This window comes from Mandrillus leucophaeus, unplaced genomic scaffold, assembly GCF_000951045.1.
Source record: "Mandrillus leucophaeus isolate KB7577 unplaced genomic scaffold, Mleu.le_1.0 Scaffold745, whole genome shotgun sequence".
In the NCBI taxonomy this organism is placed as follows: domain Eukaryota; kingdom Metazoa; phylum Chordata; class Mammalia; order Primates; family Cercopithecidae; genus Mandrillus; species Mandrillus leucophaeus.
The window spans coordinates 1241035-1262354 of record NW_012108086.1 but is presented as its reverse complement, the minus strand read 5'-3'; the positions used below and the strand labels follow the sequence as shown (position 1 = coordinate 1262354).

Below are 21320 nucleotides of genomic sequence, written 5' to 3'. Positions count from 1 at the left end.
TTATAAATCACTCAAAATGATACTTTTTTTTTTTCCCAGTGCATTAACAGCAGAGCCGAATAAACCAAAAACATGGCTGCTGTATCAAAAGCATGCTTATTGATTTATTCACATCTGCTGCCTTCACATTTTCATTGTTAGAGGAAATAATGGGCCACAACAAATTCTTTTAAATGTCAAATTTTAGTACACTTATAATGCTCTTTTGCATAATCTCTCTCAGTGGAAAATGCAAGGTGTAAGGATCTAGGCTAAACTCTTCCTTTAGAATGTATTCAATTTAATTAATCAAGGAAGGGTACCAATTTTTATCTCGAAAGTAACTGATAAAAATCAATCAGCTACAATCGAGAAAATACCTGTAAATACTTTCCGAAGATACATTTTATAGACTTTTTAACTAATGAGCGGCACAATTATTTTTGCATATGTGAATAGTTCTTAGCTATTTTAAGCATAACATGACATAACATTCCAAAAAGGAAGAAAAATTAATACAGTAATCAGTTTCAGTAGCATTGCATTACGAATGAATTCATGCGCAAAACATGAGAAGAAAGTAAGTTGGCAGCATATGAGCCATATCTAGGATTACATGGAGCTTAATGAAATATAAAAAATATAATTTATCATTTGGACAGTGCCATGGTTTTTACTCTTCAAAAATTAAGTAGATAAAGCTTCCTCCTTAAAAGTGGACCACAGTGAGATGAGGAATGAGTATTTCTTGGAGCAGAATAACGAAGGAGGTTTCAGGGGACATTATATAACTTCCGTGACTCCCACCACAGCCTACAGCAATATCTGCCAAAAACCTTACTGATCCTTTGGACTTCATCTTTCTGGAACCACAAGTTGTGAGCAAAAACCATGTGAAGCAGGGCTATTTAGCAATATATTATAGTATCACTAGAAGCCTACTTGTCTCCTTACTTCTACCAATTATTCATGTGCATCAGCCATATCGAATATTATGTAATTTAACAGGAACATATTTGAGCACCAGGAAGTGATAAAACTGTTAAACTAGATATATACTTTATTGCCAGTTATAAAATTGTGTATGTTTTCCACATAGCATGTGCACCTTCGCACACATTTCGAAGAACATCCCTGCACACAAATTGCTTTCACCTTGACTTTTATTGTACTTGTTTGGTAGAATAAAAGATTTTAAGAGGAAGGAGAGCAGATATCTTCTGCTTAGAGGATAAGGTTTCGCATCTGGGTTTACAGACCAGCTTCCCACTTACTGGATAAGTTACTCAATAGTTACTGCCTACATTTTGGCACATGTAAAACAGATATTGAGTTACTACTTCTTTGAGTTACTTTGAGAATTACAAGAGACAATGCGTATCAACTACTCAGAATGGACAGAACTTTCAATAAATGCCACTCATTTGTGTTCTTTCTTTCCCAGATCCTCTATCTTAGAGCAAACCCAGCTCCTCTTATTTCTAAAGCTTTCTTTATTCGCAACTTCTCCAGGCCCCATGAGTATCCCACGAACAGCCTGACTCTCAGAATAAGAATAAACTTGCTTGAATATAAATCTGTATTGTTTGTCTTTAAGGTAGATGAACCTTAATCCTTTGTTTCCTGATGAGTCAGCAAAATTACAACACAGGAACCATTTCTTCTGTTGTAGTATCAGAACTCTATTTCAATGATTAAAAGGGGACTAGATTGGGCTACTTGTCTTCCATAGCTTTCTCTCTAGTTGCACCTCCTTTATTCCTTATTTATTTAAAAATATACAGCACCTTTCGTTTTCCATAGTACTTTCAGAAATGTTAGGTGGTCACCACCAGAACTGAGTAACAGAAACAGACAAGTTCGTGCATCTCCGTTTTATCAATGAAGCAATTGAGGTTCATTCTGAGTGTCACATGGTCCATATTCACCCAGTAAAAGAAAAATCAGAATTCAGAGTGCAGCAGCTTTCTTTACTGGAAATTACTACTTCTAGAGCCCTGAATTCTGCGGAAGTCATTGTCCAAAGTTCAAGAAAGCCATTCATTACCTACTCTTCCAAACAGACTTAAAAATGTATTTTGGAAACGGGCGATTGACAGAAGACGTGTGAGGGCTTTCTATCCAACGATCACTTTCTCTTCTTTTGAGGCGCTTTCTGCTCTCTCATTATGGGCGGTGCATGCAGGATTACAAATCAACACACCTGACCTCTTTCAGCCGTACGCAGTGGCAGGTTCACAGCATGGTGGAGAGCATACGACAGAACCACAGCCACTTATGCATTCTCTGAGATCTGAACCTCGAGTGAAGTAAGCCACAGTCTGTTGCTGTTACTTGCAAACAAAGAACCTTCAATCATTTTAAGGTGGGAATTGCCTATATTATCTTTTAAGGGAGTGTATTTTAATGACTATTGATTTGTGTATATATTAATATATATGTATATATACACTTTTTTCCCCTTGAGACAGGGTCTCACTATGTCACCCAGGTGGAGTGCAGTGGTGCAATCACATCCACTGCAGCCTCAACCTCTCAGGCTCAAGCATCCTTCTACCCCAGCCTCTCAAGTACCTGGGAATACAGTCAAGTGCCACCATGCTTGACTAATTTTTGTATTTTTTTTTTAGAGATGGGGTTTCACCATGTTGCCCAGGCTGGTGATTTCATATTTTTAATGGTTAGATTTTTAATGGAAGTGCTCAGAACTTATGTGTTGAATAATATTAAGTGTTTCAAAGAGGGTGACACGCTCACTCAAATAATTCAGAAATGTCCACTTTTATCACTGTGATTATTTTAAATTGCTTACATTGCTATGCACAAATTAGGAAAATCTTATAATACCATCTGACTAGCTCTCCACAGGGTGGTTTGATCTTAAATTTAAGTCTTAGGAAACACACCTGTGATTATAAGCATAAGACAAAACCCTAATATTAAACTCAATTGAGCTAAACTAAAAAGAGAATAATCACTTCACTCTCACCTACTAAAGAACGCTTTCTATCATCGATTTAAGTAATTTTGTATTCAAATGTAGATGAAGTAGTTAATATAATTCATAGATATATATAAATGTCACTCAGGAGATTAATGGATTTGAAAAAGCACTAAGCACTATTGTGAACTGTATTCTGCTTACAATCACTCAAAAGACAACTTTTACAACTTGGTGGTAGCAATCAACACATATAGAATACTTAACCAAAGAAAGATTTTTAAAAGTCTTATGTAATCCATGGATTATAGTATATAGATTTATTTTTATGTACTGCATGTGACTTTGCATATCTTTAATGAAATAAAAAGGAAGCCCAAGATAAATTACTTTTTAATTATTCAGAACAATTGTGAGACTTATTATGAATAAATGGCAGTCTAAATGACATATAAGGTCATTACAAAAGTTCTCCTATATTATCAAACCCGTTTAAATTCATAACAGATGTTTAAAATTTTCTGGATTCTATAATATAGCTAATTCTACCAATAGGCAAGAAGAGCAAATGACCCATTTTGAAGGGAAGAAGGAGCATTAACATTTTCAGACTGAAAGGGTTCCATCTCCTGAGGAAAAGTAATTTAGAAAATGTTACCCTAATGATGTGAAAAGTTTAACTCTTTATGGCTTTGATGCCTGGTAGCCTGTGGCATGCCATAATACACTATAGTCTTTTACAAATAACCTGTAATTAAAAAATAAAACAAAATCTCAGTACAAACAAATAGCATATAGTTAATTCAAACAAATTAGACAAGTGGGGTCATGGAATAAATTAGAAATGCACAAAGTCATCAGCCATACAATGTAAATGTCATGGTTGAAAGTTAGAGTGTGTCTACTACAACCTCCTCATTTTACAGGTAAGGATCTTTGGGCCAGGAAAATTTCACACGTAAGTCATTACAATAGGTATATATTTTTGTCCAGTAAAGGTGTTTCTTTCCATTTGTGCTATATGATACCAACATTATAGATTGTCAGTTTATCTGCTATATCTCAAATACATATTAAAATTTATACCATAAAAGAATTATCAATAGCAAAGATTGTATGATTTTTTGGAAATTAAACATTAATTTCCCCTATTAACTTTCTTGTACAGTGCAGTAGAATACCATTCAATAGATAACAAATCCTATTAGATGGTATTTGGAAATCGTGTCCAAAAACAGGAGGTCACATCAATGAAATACTAATATTATGAAGCACTCCAAAATCATTTTCATTTGAGTTCATCTTTTGGTATCTATAACATGGAATTGACTTTCATGTATGATCTTTTTATCACAAAATTCTCTTTACTCTGTTCTTTAATGAATGGTATTTAGTAGAATGGCATAATTTTTCTTTAAATATATCCTCATAGGGTTAGTATATAAAAGGGGACAGTGATTTTTCTCTTCCCTTTTATCCCACCAAGGCATGATTTCATTAGCATAAACTGTTGTCATTTGACAGATAAATGCCTGACAGTGAGCTGTGATTCAGTATATCTTCATGGTTGTTAGGAACACAGGTCATATGCTGGTGACAAACAAATATTTCTCCTTACTGTGATGAGACCAACCTGAGAGACTGCCACTCCTTTCTGAGCTGTTGTGAGAGCTGGTGGTGCTGAAATCCTGAGACTGGTTGTGTGGCATTCTATTAGACAATCCCTCAGCCAATCGGTAGTCAGGAATGTAAAGTAAGGCTAAGGGTTAAAGGGCAGAGGTCATAGTGGCATCATGTGATTAGTTCACAGCACAAGCCCATGCAGAACATGCAGTTAGCAACTCAGAAGCAGATGTGGGGGAGTGGAGGAATGTTTTGTCTACCCTGTCCTAATGAAAGTAGAGATGGATTGTTGATCATTATGTTGAAAAAGAGCTAAAAGATGAAACCGATTGGCACTGGTGTGTGGTGGAGGTGGCGGTGGTGGTGGCGGAGGTGGTGGTGGTGGTGGTGGTGGTGGCGGTGGTGGTGGTGGTAGGAATTATTCAAGTTACTGGAAACATGCCGGTATCTTTTTTTTAGTTTAGGTGGTAAACCTGGTAATGAATCACTAAGTCGAACAACAAATACTACTTTCTATGTCATGCACAAATGATATGAAAATAACTCCTCAGGAAACGAAAACCTGACTCACCGTTGTTACCTTTGTTCTGATCAGGTAGAGAATAACCGAATCCCATCAGATCTGTTTTTTGCTGAATTGAGCTTTTCCACTGTGGATCAGGCAGATCGACAGCCAATTCATGTATGCTGTTGGAATGCAAGATCTGCGTCGTGGCATATGGGGTGGCCTGTGTTATCTGGCTGGAACTGTTGTAAGTGGTTTTGGTGGTGAAGTCAATGCTGCTGTAAATGGCTCCATCCGAGAGCATCGTTGCTGTTTTATCCCCTTGGCCTGGAACTGGCGGCAGCACATCTGTGGTGAGGTGAACATAGGGAAACGAAACAATTTAACAAGGCACCGGAAGCCCAAACAATCAGGATTGAAGATGAAAAATAAGTGTGTCGCACTGCACGTTTGCATTTCAGCTGAGATGGGCTTCATGAGCCACTGAAGGGTAGATGATGTACAACCATCGCCAAGCTATCAGCCTCAGTGACAGGCAGGCCTACTGCTCGCCCTTCACGTCTCACTGCTTAAAACACCCTTCCCCCCGTTTTCTTTAACCATGAATGAGACGGTTGGCATACTTCACTACTGAAAACTGCTTTCAGTTGTTCACTCTGTGTTAGAGCCAAGGAAAGCGTTAGCACTTTACAGTAGCAATGATAGCGAATCCACAACCCACAGATGAAAACCATCTCTTTATCCCAAGAGACGTGGACGACAACGGCTGAATATATGCTAACATTTCCCAAATTATACCCCACTGACTATCGAGTACATTTTTTGAAGTTATAACTTGCCACTTATGGTGTGATTTCATTGCTCCAGATATGGAGAATGCATTCTTTTTTCTTGAATAACAAAGGAAAATTTTCATGTATAAGTCATTTTCACAATATAGCAGAATTTAACTATAGAAAAAGCAGTCTCCGTGATCGGTGACTTTAATTTATGCTATCAACTCCGAACTAGAGAATTACTGTTTCATGTTGTAATACAGCTAGAGTAAAATTAAACTTCAGGAACAACACTGAATATCAATCAGTCCATTTTTCATTCTGGTAGGCTGAATTATTTTTACATGATGCTTTACAATTCAGAACCGCCGCCTCTCTCCTGAGCTCCTATTTTCCCTTTTTGGAAGAAAGATACCGAGTGAATCTAAAATAGAAATCACTAAATAACACTATTTTTAATCATGCAGAGTTAAAATGAATCTAATTATTATATAGTACATTTTAAAATAAACTATCTTCTGAAAGCTTCATTTCATGGGACTTGAGGTCATGAAATCACTTCATTCTTTCATTATAGGACATTTTCAACTATCTTAACACTTTTAGATTAGCTGATGCTCAATAGTACCTGAAATAACAATTCTTACAGAAATATTACTTTTGCTTTTGAATTTCACCTAAGCTAAAAACTGTCTAGCAACTGTAGAAAGAAATGTATACTATTTTTTACACTGTATAACTTAAATCTTTATGAAGGTTTTGAAGTTTGGAACTTGTTTTACAATTGAGTGGATATGTACTTAAGATATTGAAGTAAGTATCTTAAATGTGTATCAGTGAAATTGTTAAACATATTTAAACTTATAATATTTCACCAGGCTGTATGAGCAAATAACATTATTTTTGAATTTCAGAACTTCACAACTACTTTCTTGCCCTTCTTTCTTTGAGCTATGTACTAATTACAAACTTTGATGTTAAGCATATTGCATTCTCAAGTGTTAATATTATTTTTATTTCTCAAAAACTTTTAAGATGTAGTATATCCAAATTGGTGAAAATAGATCCTTCACTCTGGGTGATTTTTCAGACTTTTGTTTCTGCTGCTTCCACCATGTCCTTCACTGATGAATATTAAGTGAATATACATGATTCTCCAACGTGGGCTCCAATTTCACACACTTTGAATTTAAAGTTCTTCAAAGCTTTAGATGTGGATTGCAAGCCATTTCAATGGCAAGCTTTTCAAATGACTGTGTGCTCAAATGTTAAACAATGAAGAAAAGCGGTCCAAGAATCTAATCCCACATAATATTGCTATACAACTAATGCTATGGCTCTGGAAATTGAATCTCTCCTCTCCCTGCTAGATAAAATTATAGTCAGCCTTCAAGTCTAAGTGCTTCTGTATTGATTTTTAGGCTGCATATTATCTTCAGATATGATTTGATCATCCCTACATTTTCAAAAAATAAACTGAATTATATTCTAACATCGAAATATTGGAATATTGTACATGAATATTTGGATGCTAAGGAGAGTCCTGTAATATCAGATGATTTGGAACTCTGGGCTGGCCTTCCTCCCAAAAGCCTAGACCTAAATAGGTGATGCCATCTTTAGCAGGTCTTTTTTCCATTTCCATTTATCGCAGTCCCCACCTACCAATCCTTAATGTTTTAGACTGTCTGACTAGGGCTTGTTAACACTTGTGTTTGAAACCTGTGAGTTATACAAAGCCTTCCTCCACTGGGAGTTGGTAATGCATTCTGTAGTTTTTCAGCACCCTGGTTATACTTGTACTCACATTTATTTCCTTTTGTTTTATATAATGATCTGTATGAATGACTGTCTCCTTCACTGCATCATAAAGTCACTTGAAGACAGGAGCATATGGGATTTATGTCTGCATTTTCATAATTGCTCACCCAGTGTTTTGAAGAGAGTAAGCACTTGCTGACTTGAATGATTAAATAAATTTTTTATGGTTTGCTTTGATAAAATGTAGATTTATGCTATAATTAGTAACTTTATTATTCTAAGCACTATTTTTATTACATTCAAACATGTATTGTCATTTCATTCTTAAAGGGGAAATGTCAGTATCCATCCTTATTCTTCTAAGTGAATATGGTTATATAGTCATACATGTGAATCCACCTTTACAACAGAAAGCAGAGTTTTCTACAACCAGATGTCAAATTATTTATCTTGAGGAATCTTAGTTTATTGATCCTTAACATGGAAATATGATTATCTATTTCATACATTACTATGCAAGTAAAATGAATTAAAATATACAAAAAAATTTTAACAGTATTTCTGGCACAGAGTAAATGCTTAAAATGACTCTCACATGGATAAGGGACACAGGCAACCCTACAAAAATGTTGTCTTGGCCTTGCTGTTCATCTATGAGATATTTCACATTGTGAAAATGGAAGAAAGACCTTGCATATCTCCAAGTGTACCCTTTTGTGAAATTTGACTGAGACATTTTAGATGCCAAGTTAGCCTTGTGGAAACTGAAAATTCATTTTCTCCATCTGTAAGCATTTCCTTCTTGATAAAACAGTAGCATGTCATATTATTTCAATAAAAATACAAGCGGTAAAAGAGGCAGTTATTCCTTGATTGATAACAGCTGTGGGAAGAGAATTCCTTTTGACAAAATCAGTCTACACAGCAGGGGAGGGACATTTTTGTTTCCTGATGAGCAGGTGCTCAGGCACAGAAACTACCCATGGCAAAGTGATAGCCTACAGTTGACCACAGTCAGGTCACTTAGGGGAGGAAGCTACTACTGGAGTCTCTGGGCAAATGAGAGTCCTAAGTGGGGTGTGTTGGCTGACAGAAATGGAAGAGGAAGCTGAGGAGTCACATAACTTACTTTCCATTCTCTCACTCCACTGATGCCTGGTCATTGATGGTACGCCAAACTTTGTGCTAAATATATATATATATATATTCCCCTTCTCATAGTTGGTACTGACAGAATGCAGAGTTATGCAATAATTAGTAGCTTCATTATTTGAAATGCAATTTTAAATGTAGTCAAACATAGTGGTAATCCATTCTTAAAGAGAAAAATGCTATGACTATTCTTCTCAGTTCTCAGTCAATCTGGTTATATACTCATGCATATGAAATCAACCCATCGAGGCTTATAATGGACTCAGAAAAATTTAACAGAGCCCTGAGCCTCCTTCATTAATTCTAAAAGTCCTGAAATCTTACAGCGAATTCATACAGCTTTACTTGGATCACAGCACTATTCTAATTAATCACTCCAATTTTCTACTGTTACTCCATTCTTCATCCAGCAGCAGGCTGGATGACTTAAAACAGTACTTGGATCCTAGCATTCTCCTGTTAAAAATCCATCAACGGCTTGTGATAACCCTCTGAACGAAGCCTAAACTCTTTATGTGACTTAAAAGGTCCTTTGTTAGCTATCCTTCTATGTTTCTTACCATTTCTGCTTCCTCGTACTTTATACTCAAGTCATTAGGAAATTCCTGCATTTCTCAAGTAGGTCAATGTCTCTTTTATTTCTGGAACTTAAAATAGAGCAATTTCTTTTCTACACACTTTTTTTTTTCATACTTTTGACTCATTTTTAAGCTTGCTTCAGGTATCAACTTAAATAATACTCTGTTCATAGAGCTTTCTTACTCCCAATTGGTAGACATTCCATGTGGGGTTCTGGCAAGGCAGTTTAAGTATATTTAATGTCTGTATAATCTTCCACCAATGGAAAACTCACATGAACCTGCCAAGCCACACTGAGATCAGAGAGCTCCCTACTCCTCTCATCATTCTCTAAACCAAGCTCTCTCGTATTGACTGGATGACAAGGTGAAGGCAGGGGAAGGTGGTAGTTTTTTACAGAAGGTTACTTCTGTCTCCTTACAAACCCACAGGGAGAGGACTCTGACACCAAATTTTGAAGGCTTTAGCATGTCATCCACTTTACAGTACTTTTTTTTGTGTTTTTTTCTTTTTTTTGGATACTAGTTATTAATTGTGGAACTACAGAAAAGTTCTCTCTCAAGATGTTATATTGACTTAATTGTCTATTTCTTACATGACATATTATATGAGGGCAAGGACCATCTTTTTTATATCAATATTAGATTCTATGGTCTTCCATAGTGCCAAGTACACAGGAGATGCTCAATAAATACATGTTAAATGAGAAAGAGAAGGGAAACCTCTAGTCCAAAACCATAAGCCCTAGTTAGCAAAATAGTTTCTGAGTTCAGTAATCTTGTACTAGTAATCCTGCAAACAAATATATTATAAATATTTATCATCTTGGTTAGTAATAGCTTCCTTAAAAGTTTGGTTTTACTCAAGGTAATAAAGACAAAATAGTTTCACATTAAAATATTTAGCAAATGTACAGCACTGTTGGTGCATATGTTTCATTAACTTTAATTATGGGAGTAAATATTCTCTGATATGTCTCTTTAAAAAAAATCCAGGAAGGTCAAAAAAAGAGAGAGAGAACTCAAATAACGTTATTTATAAAACACAACTTACCTCCACGGCCAAAATTTCCAATATCATTTGGGCCACTATTACTATTATTTACTGGCAAGCTTGTGGCTGGCCAAGAATCAGCAAGCCATGGATAGCTGGGATCACCAGCATTTAGAAGACCTGGACGGCTAAAACAGAGATTACAAGGAAATCAATGCATGGAGCTCAGTGCAAGATTTTGACGCCCATCTCATGCAATATAAAGGGTTAAGAAATCGAAGATATTAATTGACTTCAAATTAATATATGTAGACTCCCTAGAATTAAATAACTCCAGCAATTCATTAAGGCTATACATAGATTAACAGTGGACACAGGGAGTCCTTGCCCGGGATTCTGTCCATGTCCAGATGAATTCAGGTGTCTGCCCTGAAACTGGTAGGAATCAATAACATACTAGGATCCCAAAACAAGGTTTGATGATAAATTGGCACCTCAAGGGAACAACTGCTCAAAGTGACTTCTCTATGTCAGCCATTTCTAAAACTTTGGGCTATTCCTTCCTCAATTCCCGCAGCTCCCTTATGTATCTGTCCCCTCTAGGCTGTAACCCTTGTTATGACCCTTCATGCTTGATTTGGAGGCAAGGAACAAGGAACTTAGCGAAATTAATGAACAGTATTTATACTGTCCATCAATAGAACATTTCCAAGTTCTTATCTGCAAAACATCAAGGGCATATTAAGGGGTTTTTTTTAAGGTAATGAAAGATACACTGTGATCTGATCCAGCATGTGAGTATAGTCTATGAGGAAAATTTCCTTCACGTCATATTTAATAAAGAACTCCCTTCTTTAATATAAAAGATGGGATTCTGATTCCTTTCCAGATTACTAGCATATTTACACAGAAATAGAACATCTATAATCATTACACTTTTCTTTTGATAGACCCCTTCTGGTACAATCCCTAAGAGAAACGTGTGTTTCTATGGAAACTGCAATAAGAAGACCCAACTGCTTTCTTGCTACATCCACAAGCTCTCATTAGACTTAATCTCTTTTTGCTAAAATATTGATTACATGGGAGATTGGAAGTTATTACCAGAGCCTAATTACAATCTCCATATTGGCAAAGGGAAAATAGATGAGGATATATGAGTTTGTTATCAGCTTTTATCAATTTCAATTGAGTATCCAAAGTTGTGGAATCCAGTCCTATCAATCTATAGCCTATTCATCATCCATGAATCATTTACTTTGTGATCGATTATGTGTAATTGTTCACTCACAGCAATTTAGTGAGAGCCAATAAGGAGTCTTAAACAACAGCAACTTCATTTGCTAATGTCTAATTAATGCAATAAACATCCTGCTAACAAATGAACACATTCCATGTGATATTTACTACTAATTTCTTCAGGGGCATCTGGGAGATATGAAACATCTGGACCTGATTCCTCTAAAGTGCACAACAGATAGATCATTAAACTTTGTGCTAAGCCATTTAATTCCTCCCAGAATTCTCAGACTTTTAAATGATCATTTATTACAATAATAGCCTCTTACTATAGTGTTTCCCCAGTCCTGATTAAAAAAATAATACTAATGAAGCCATCTCCTTAGCATACCTTCCGTTGGTCATTAGTCCTCCATCTCCTCTTTGAAACGTAACTATAAAAAAAGAAAAAAAAGGAAGACATGCACGCACAAGTCGTCAATATTAATTACAATTCATAACAACTACATATTGGCCCTTAGTTTAGAGCTGAGGCCTCTGGGAATTTTAACAAAATATAATTAACATAATTGTACAGAGAGTAACAGTGGTTTGGCCCCAAGGCAAAGCCATCATTTGCTCCAATTTTAATAGGACATTTCAAAATTCTTTAAGCCAAATCCAAGGTTACGTTAAAGAACCAATTCGTATTTAAATGTCAAACCTGTTACAATGAGTATATATAGTGATATTGCAAGATCATCGTAACTTTTTGTGAATTTATCAAATCAAGATTTTTAATTTTAAAACAAAGGTGTCCTAATTAGAAGGCATAAGGCAAAACACTCATAATAGAAATCGAAGCAGGGAAGTTCCAACATGTTATGTCCTTCTAATGAAACAAGAAAAACAAATGCTTATTGACTACAGATTTTTCACCATCACAAATCCTTTGATGACCCTCATAAACAGTGATAATTACAACAGACATGAACTATAATTAATAGAGAATAACATGCTCACAAAAATGAATTTTTCAAATAATTGATACTGAATATATTCCTAATTGTATGTAGTGATCAGAAAAGTTGAATCCTCCATATAACTATGGAACTTATTAGCAACACCAGTAAGCATCCACCAGAGCCACAGCCAGTGAATCCAGTGAATCCACTCTCTCCAGTCGATAGTTTCAAGTCTACAAAGCCAACAACATGAAAGTGGATTTTAACGACTGGTCAAAGAACGTTATTATCAGTTCAGGTCCGTCATCCATTGCCCAAACCTCTGCAGCCAAAGGTATCTGGACTCTAAAATGATTCAGAATTGAGAAAGGTAATATACTTTGCATATTACAAAGAGGTTCTAAAACAGTAAACTGTATTCAAAGTTATTTAGTTTTTCTGCAGTGGAATGTGAACATCCATTATTAATAGGATAAAGTCTACAAATAGCTTCACATTAGTTTGGATCACATTTTGCCATTACATTATGGCAAACTAGAAAATTATTTTTAAAAAGAAATGTGGAGTTTAGAAGTGTACAGCTTGCAAAAGTGCAATGAACCTGCAATTCTGACCAAAATTAACATGGATTGGCTAAACCAATCACTGGGGATGAAGGAGAAAAAATACCATTTTCATTGCTGTGCACCCAGTAAACCCTGTCTTTGGAAGGCGTTGACTATATTTACTATGATTTTTTAAATGTGGTAAGTACAGGGGAAAATAAATGAAATTTAATTAGTTGATTCATATTTGTAAGTAAATAGAGGATATATTGCCACTTAATATATACACACAGTGAATACTTCTTAATTTGAATAACTCTCCATAACTCCTCTGTTCTCAAGTTTGGGCTATCAGATATGGTGATGACTCTTTAAATTTTACGAATTTGCAAATGAAGTCCCTCCTTTAAGGTTATCTACTGATAGTATCTCTCATGCTATCAGAATCAGGTAATATGATTATAAACTCCAAGAGTCCTCATGGGACAGTAAAGCATATCGGGGCTCTCAGGAAGTTCTTATTGGTACCTGAAATATACTCTGCCTTATCAGTTGTACATGTAACGTCTCAAACGCATTGCAAAACGATCCTGACATAACCTTAGCATCTGCTCAGCACTGGCTAGAGGCACATGCTCAGAGAAGATGAAAGAATACAAATGCGAAAGGCTCACTGAAGGGCGCGGAATCAGGAATCAGCAGTGCATCTGTCCCACATTGTGCCCCTTTAATAACTGCTTTTAACAAAAAAGAATTAATCTGAAATAATTAATGCAAAAAATTGAGCACTGGAGATATTAAATAAATGCCTGATTAGTACACACGCAATGTGAAAACAGTATAGCTAATTAGCCTTCCATCTGATGTGACTTTCTAGTTTGTGGTTTTTTCTTAATGGACTATCAAGTGATTGTTGTAGTCTGTTAAAAGAGAGTTAAGATAATGGTGTGAATATTATTGTGAATATGCAAATAAGCAGATGCTCATGGGCTACACCTCAAAATGTGCTGTTTAAGAGATATGTGAGAAGCTAAATTGTTTTCCCTAATTTAGATGCTCTTTTGTCCCATTCAAACTTTCTGTTAGTGCCAGAGCAATAAATAATATTAGAGGAAAGGAGGACACCAGAAGCAGAGGGACAAACATTGAGTTGTACTTAACTGTAATACACGAACCAGTGGCAAATTCTTCAGGACATGTAAAGTTTAAAGTATTATAATAGAACACTGAAAACCTTATAAAAAATATATCACGAGGCCGGGCGCGGTGGCTCACGTCTGTAATCCCAGCACTTTGGGAGGCCCAAGGGGTTGGATCACGAGGTCAGGAGTTCAAGACGAGCCTAGCCAAGACAGTGAAACCCCCTCTCTACTAGGAATACAAAAATTAGCCGGGCACGGTGGCAAGTGCCTGTAATTCCAGCTATTCGGAGGCTGAGGTAGGAGAAGTACTTGAACTCTGGGGGCGGAGGTTGCAGTGAGCTGAGATCATGCCAGTGCACTCCAGCCTGGACGACAGAGTGAGACTCTGTCTCAAGACAAAAAAAAAGATATATATATACACACATATATACATATAATGCATTAAAGTTAATTTGCAAACTTGTTAGGGCATGAACACTATAGTATGTATGACCGATATCTGGCAATTGAAAATTAAATGCCGTGAGCAAAATAATTTAAATTTTAAAATATTTCATATTAAGCATTTGGGACAATCTATTTTCTGTTTCTGTTCCCATCACCATTAAAATACGGTTTTCAAATGATTCTAGACTGCCAATAGGGTGTCAAAGTATTCCGTAAAGACATTTATCTCTGTATCTCTGCATATTAACGACACAAGGCAAAACTTCACACTACATTATGTAAGTATTTGATGACCTTAAAAAGGTTCACATATAATTTAGTACAAAATCTAAATGTCCATTTTGTATTATTTCTGTCAGAATTTTTTTTAAAAACTCTTCTCTTAATGGGTTGTTTAGTTGTGTTTTTAAAGAAGAGAAAAAAAGGGAACACTTTTTCAAGTTTCATTTTTTACTTTATGCTGCAAAACTGGTTCTATTTTGAAAAGTAGATCAAAAGGAACTAACTTCTCTTAGATCATGAAGTTTAGGGCAGACTACAAATAACCATGAACAATGAGAACTCCTCAAAGGGAGATCATATCTGGTGTTCTGATCAGTGTTTTGTGTGTGTGCAGAAAGACGAACATACAAATAAAACGCCACAGCAAATTGAAAGCTATTTTGAGGTGGTTCTCATTTCGAAGAAGTGTTTGCCTTGAAGCTGTAAGAAGGGTTGGGTGTGGCCAGACAATCTTGTTCTCATCACAATTTTGATAATCACAGAGTAGTAACTTTGGGCTTATTAGAGATACCTATGGAATAACTGTGACTCTCAATCAGAAGTCTCTGCTAGTATCCAAAAATTAAGAACTTTCAAGGAGTTACATACGGAATATTTTAGCTTACACTAACTTAATAGTATAAGTGCTTAGGTTTCCAAAAAGCTCTGCAGACACCACAATCTAAAATGTTTTTGAAAACGTTTTGAATTTCTTGCAATTTCTGCAACACATACAAGGTAAAGAGATTTTGCAAGGTTATAGCATACAAAAAGTAACTCTAATATGACCTCACAGAATTAATCCTAACCTCGTGCCTGCTACAACTGGGGTAGAAGAGGAGGAAACGTAACTGTGGTAAATCGACATTTTGAGTGAGGAAGCTTTCAGAGCGCCTGTCTTTAGTAGGTCACATTTTCCTACTCCAAATGGAAACTTTACTGTTGCAGCCAAGCCTCATTCCCTTTCCCGATAAGCTATTTCTCAAATATGAATGTAGATTAATCCTTTTTTAATAAGCACTAACTCAGCCCAGATAATCAGAGTATAAAAAATCCATCAAATCTTTTAAGTGCCTTGGATGGTTTTGTCCAATAATTTATATTTCACTGACGATTTTAAGACGTATGTGTGAAGTGTTTAGCATTTCACATAATTTGTTCACTCACATTAAATTGTTTATATTTACTGAGCTTCATAAAATCTGTTATCTTCAGAGTCAGCCATCTATCAGTTAAGTATAAAACTTCTGAAAGGCTTCTCTCTGGCTTGGCCTTATTCCAAAATACCTGAAGGGCACAGCACCTTCTGAGTTAGCAGTTCTTCTACAAGCAGATGAGTATCAATAACAATAAAAAATTGTAATAGGAAAGGTACTATTCTTGTCAAGCTCAATGATCAACATCTATTTTCAAATTAAGTGCATAGGTTGTGCAAAGAATTGCTGTTAAAAAAAGAAGAAAAGTCTCTCTGGTGTGATTTTACTAACAGTATAAACTTACTACCTATGAGAGATATTTTATTTCTAAGGAGTGAGTGAATGAAGAAATATGGAGTATAAGAATGCAACACTCCAAATGTGAATATATTAGAACTTTGCACTGAACTGAACTGACCAGCATAGTCAATTTTTTATTATCATTGCTAACGTCAAGCAAAGGGATAAACACCAAATAGTCCATGAATTAAATCAGTTCTTCCTTATATTTCACATGATTTATACAAGTGTATCACAGAGATGTAATCTAACACAGTGGCTGATTAAACAGAAAGGTTGATGGGCAATGCCTGTAGCAATGAAGGCAGAGAACTGGACTGCATAACAAGAAGGCACATTAAAGTATCATTAATTTTCCAGACTTTGACACTCAGCAGTTACTGCCTAGCACCCCTTTCTGCAAAGAATCCCTCACTGTTGAAGTGATATAGCACTTGGGTGACAAATTATGAGGAAGCAGAGAGGCAGCAACCAATGAGGAATGAGAATGGCAGGATGATGGCATGTCACCAAACATGGAAGCCTCTTGTCAATGGATATGCTGTACTACTTTCTCTGGTCCTGGAAATGTATTCTATCAAGTAACTAATAACATTTTATCTTCATAAGATATAGACACAAGCTACAATGCTATAATCAAATGGTCATAAACATATAAATGCATCAAATAACAAGCAAGGCAACCAAGTCAGTGCTATACTCAGCATTTTGCACTATTTCCACATTCTCAGCAGTTTAGGCACCTACAAGCCACAGCATCTTAAAAGCTTAATAACCAATGACGCCTCTGTCAAAATCAGTTACTAAGACATTTATGCTTCCTACCAAAGTTAATATTAGAAATAGAAGATTGAATGCAATGTCTCAAAAACTTCTTACATATTTGTAAAATCATGTCCAATTAAAATTGGTCCCTTGTGAATTCTAGAAAGTGTAAAATGTTGTGAGATATTTCTTATTGTTATTGGAGAAAATATTTAAAATAAACTGCACTTAAAATTATAATCGAACGTCACTTCAGTATTGAGTTAATTCTGTCAATCACTGACTTTACAATTTTGTGTCTCCTCTCTCTTCTCTCTCTACCATGGAGATATTTTGAAGGCCACGATATAGGACACCCTTGAAACTCTGTCCTGGATTCTAAGAAGAAAACATTGTTGTGAATATGCAGACCATCTAGGGTCTTCTTTTTATTGTTCTGCTTCAGCTTCTTTCTCTTTTTCTTCATTTTCCTTTTCTTTTAAAATACTGCTTGTTTGCATTGTAATAAGAGTCTATGTAAGTGAACAGTAAATCACTTAATTCATGCCTCATCAGTGTTATCAATTCTGGTGAGATTTTTGCTTGTCAGTATTTTTCACGAGGGACATTTCCTATTGTAATCTGCATCCTGACACACTAAAAGCTATATTTCAAAATGTTCTTCTTTCCTGAACATTTAAGTAATGCTCATGCATAAATCCACTTCTCAAACATGGCTTCATAGCATGTAACACATTGTGTGTGTGTGTGTGTGTGTGTGTGTATGTGTGTGTGTGTATCTGTGTGTGTGTGAGTTTATGATTTCAAAGAACTAGTTGAGAAAAACAGTTAAGCATTTTTATCAGTCTGTGCTCTTGTTATGCTTCACTGGAGCTACAAGCAGAATGACTTTGCCTCATGGTTACAAAGTGATATGGTCAAGAGCAATGCATTAAAGCATGTTGAGTGTAATTGCATTTTACAGTGCAGGTTTCTAAAATAAGCCAAAATCACTCATTTGTTATTCCTTTCTGCTCCTTCCATTCATTTCATTACATTCCTACAGATTAAGAGATTTTCTTAGCTGGAAATAGTCACTTACCAGCATAGTTACTGAGTCCCTTCCTCTTCTTTCTTCTCCAATACAACCATATGCTAAAACCCATCAAAATTACCCAGCAGGCACCACCAATACCAGCAATAAAGGCCGGTTGCTTCACCACGTCAGTGATTTGCTCAGTTATGCTGTTATTGTTTTCAGTAATGACAACTTCATTGCGTCTCCCTACGGAAAAAACAATAGTATTAGTATATATTCAAACAAAAATAAGCACAGGAATACAAACATGGTGCATCAAAAATGAAGAAAAATTATTTGAAGGCAGGAAATACTTGTTTTGTTTTGAGCCTATCACAAGTATTGATAAGCATAGTTGATAATTTTCAAAAGAAGAATCAAATCATGAGTTTGAAAATGTGATTAAGAACACTGACCTCTTGTGTTGTGGTTTGCTATGGATGGATTCACAACCACATATTGATTTATCACCTTATAAATTATAAAAATAGTACTAGGAGTTGAATTAATAACTTATCTTGAATTACATACAGTGTTTTTAAATATAGTTTTCATTTTTAAGACAGCAATGACAACTTTTAACATGGGGTGTTTGCAAATTGCCTTTCTGCTGAGGCACTGTCCATATTCAAATGTTTGTAATTCACAAGAACATGTAACTTAATGTTAACTTTAATATTCTACCAAAGAGCTTATTTTGAGCAAATATCCTTTCATTTTCTGGAGAGTATTAAAACTACTATACAAAACAATGACAATTATGTAAACAGCTTTCACAGAGATCAGCATGCATAATTAAAATATGAAAAGATGAAACTCATATATTCCCTTAAAGTATCTGAAACTAATTTGAAAATCCATTTGAAAGCCAAATTTAAAGAACAACTTAAAAATTAACTTTGAGGTCTCCATTACTGAGAAATACATTTAAATCTGGACTCAGATTATTCTAGAACTAGTCATGTTTGGAAAATTTAGACCCCTCAGATAATTAAGAAAATCTCAGTCTGCATTTTGAATCGGTCTTAAACTTGTGGAATCATAAGATTTATGGGCTTATTTAGCAGATTAAGAAATGTAGACGCTGGGAATTAAGTGATTTCTAATGTCAATGTGATGCCTAATTAGTGACTAATCAAAGACTTTTAAAAGGTAAGTGGTAAGCAAAATATAAATGGCACATTTCAGCATACGATATCAAAGGAATGTGTGGGATTTTCCCTGTTTTAGTTATAGCACTGTAATATATTAAAAAGATCATGGTCTTTGAAGTCATGATTTTGATGAAACAACTCTGCCACTTACTAGCCAAGTAAGCAGTAAGCTTAATCTTCCAGAGCCCGTGTCAGTTGGTTGGCACCAGTATTGTCTACTTCATGTATTTTGGGAGGATTGAAGTGGAGGCTAATATGAAGACAGTAGTTTTTGACTCAAAATTATGACCCATGTAAGTTTAAGGGCTGCTTTAAGGACTTCTCAGTCAACCTCAGTGACAGGAGTGATAAATTATCTAGATTTGAGAATCCTGCAGATCTCAATTCACTTGTTTACCTCACTGCTCCTCCTTTCTTCCAAGGCAGAAAATTAGCCTACATTTCCTAGCATCTTTTGCAGTAGAGTTCAAAAAAGTAACTGAGCATTAGCCAGTGGTAACTAGGAACAAAATGTGCACATGACCTTCCAGGCCTGATCCCTAACACTGCCTTGACTTGAAACTCTATTTCCTCATTGGTTGGACAGAAACAGGGGATCTGTTGGAGGATGTTAAGCTTCTAAGACATGGGAGAGCTATGGTTTGAAAGATCCAAAACCCCTGAATAATGACATTGAGTAGAAACTCCATTTCCCATTCTGCTGATCCATATTGGTCTGAGCTGTGAATTAGAAATAAAATTTTGTTAATCTTTTCAAAATACAGGCTTTTTTATCATAGCTGTTAGCATTTCCTTACACATAATCCATTCCTGAAAGGTCTTTTGATTAAATTTCAGACTTAAATACCAACGTCACTTATGTAGTAAATCTGGCTCATTTTCCCACTATGTCTGCCTTTAATTATTATACATGTAAACATAGTCAAAACTGTATTTAAAATGAGCTCATATTTTCCATATGAGACATACACCTATCTGGTGATTTCCTTAACTATTAGGAATTATCAGAAAGAAAACATACCTTATTGAACAGAGAAAAGAAAATTTGGCCTTCATTTTTGTAAACGGTCCACAATATATCATATTTAGTAAGCTGCAATATTTATGTTACTCAAGGTGTATTGCTATTTTTTATGCTGCTGGTATTTTTGAAACAATGTTGTCAGTTGGACTAATTAGAGCATAGACAAGGGATGTGTGTGACCTGTAACGCTCCATTGTTCTTGCAGACAAAAAATATAATGAAATAAAATGTCTTCCTCCCATTGGAGAGTAATGAAGAACAAAACTAATTTGTTGGACTAAAAACTAATTAGACACATCAGATTTGATTGTACCTATTACCGTGAAAGTTTGCAGCTGTTCCACATATTATAACCAACTATGTAATGTAAGCGTGAAAAGCCAAATGATTAGAGAAGCAATAACTGTATTATTAAGCAAAATAACTAAAATGTGTAAGTCAATGTAAATTGGTTATATGACACACGGCTTGATGGATATATATCTGAATGTATTTGATTGCATTTTTGTGTCTGTAAATGCAATGACACAGAATTATGGACACTTTGATGTAAAAGTCACATCCTACCATAGGAAACTGCACAGAAAAGAACAATACCAATGTTAAGCCAGTGTAAGGCAGTGTTTTACATTTTTACAATGTTCTAATTAATGGTCCCTTAATGGAACTTTCTGGAAGGAATGCTAAACTGAGAAGGAATAGATGGAACAATACATGGTCTGGCATAGTACAAATCTAAAGTTCTCAACCATAAATTACATCAAATGCCAATACATGATTTAATTAAAACAAAGGGGAAATGTGGTACAGTTTGAGTCACTTCAAGTGCCATTTCCAGTTCTGAATAGACAATGGGAAAGTGTAAATTGAAACAGAAAAGAAGATTAGCCATCACTAAATCACTTTTCAACCAAGGAATAACAGTTGTGTAGATAAG

At 35.4% G+C, this 21320-nt stretch overlaps 1 protein-coding gene across 5 annotated transcripts in view; it reads right to left on the bottom strand.

Moving 5' to 3' along the window:
- Positions 1-21320, bottom strand: part of ROBO2 (roundabout, axon guidance receptor, homolog 2 (Drosophila)) — a 625987-nt gene that overhangs the window by 41642 nt on the left and 563025 nt on the right. For 4 of the 5 annotated variants that reach the window (XM_011966113.1, XM_011966115.1, XM_011966117.1 and 1 more), the window contains 4 exons: positions 18230-18412; positions 11940-11982; positions 10370-10497; positions 5115-5396 (listed from right to left, as the gene is read on the bottom strand). In XM_011966113.1, coding sequence (XP_011821503.1) covers positions 5115-5396; positions 10370-10497; positions 11940-11982; positions 18230-18412 — 636 coding nt within the window. Of the gene's footprint in view, positions 1-4553; positions 4680-5114; positions 5397-10369; positions 10498-11939; positions 11983-18229; positions 18413-21320 lie in introns of all 5 variants that reach the window. The other variant, XM_011966114.1, reaches the window with a different exon arrangement.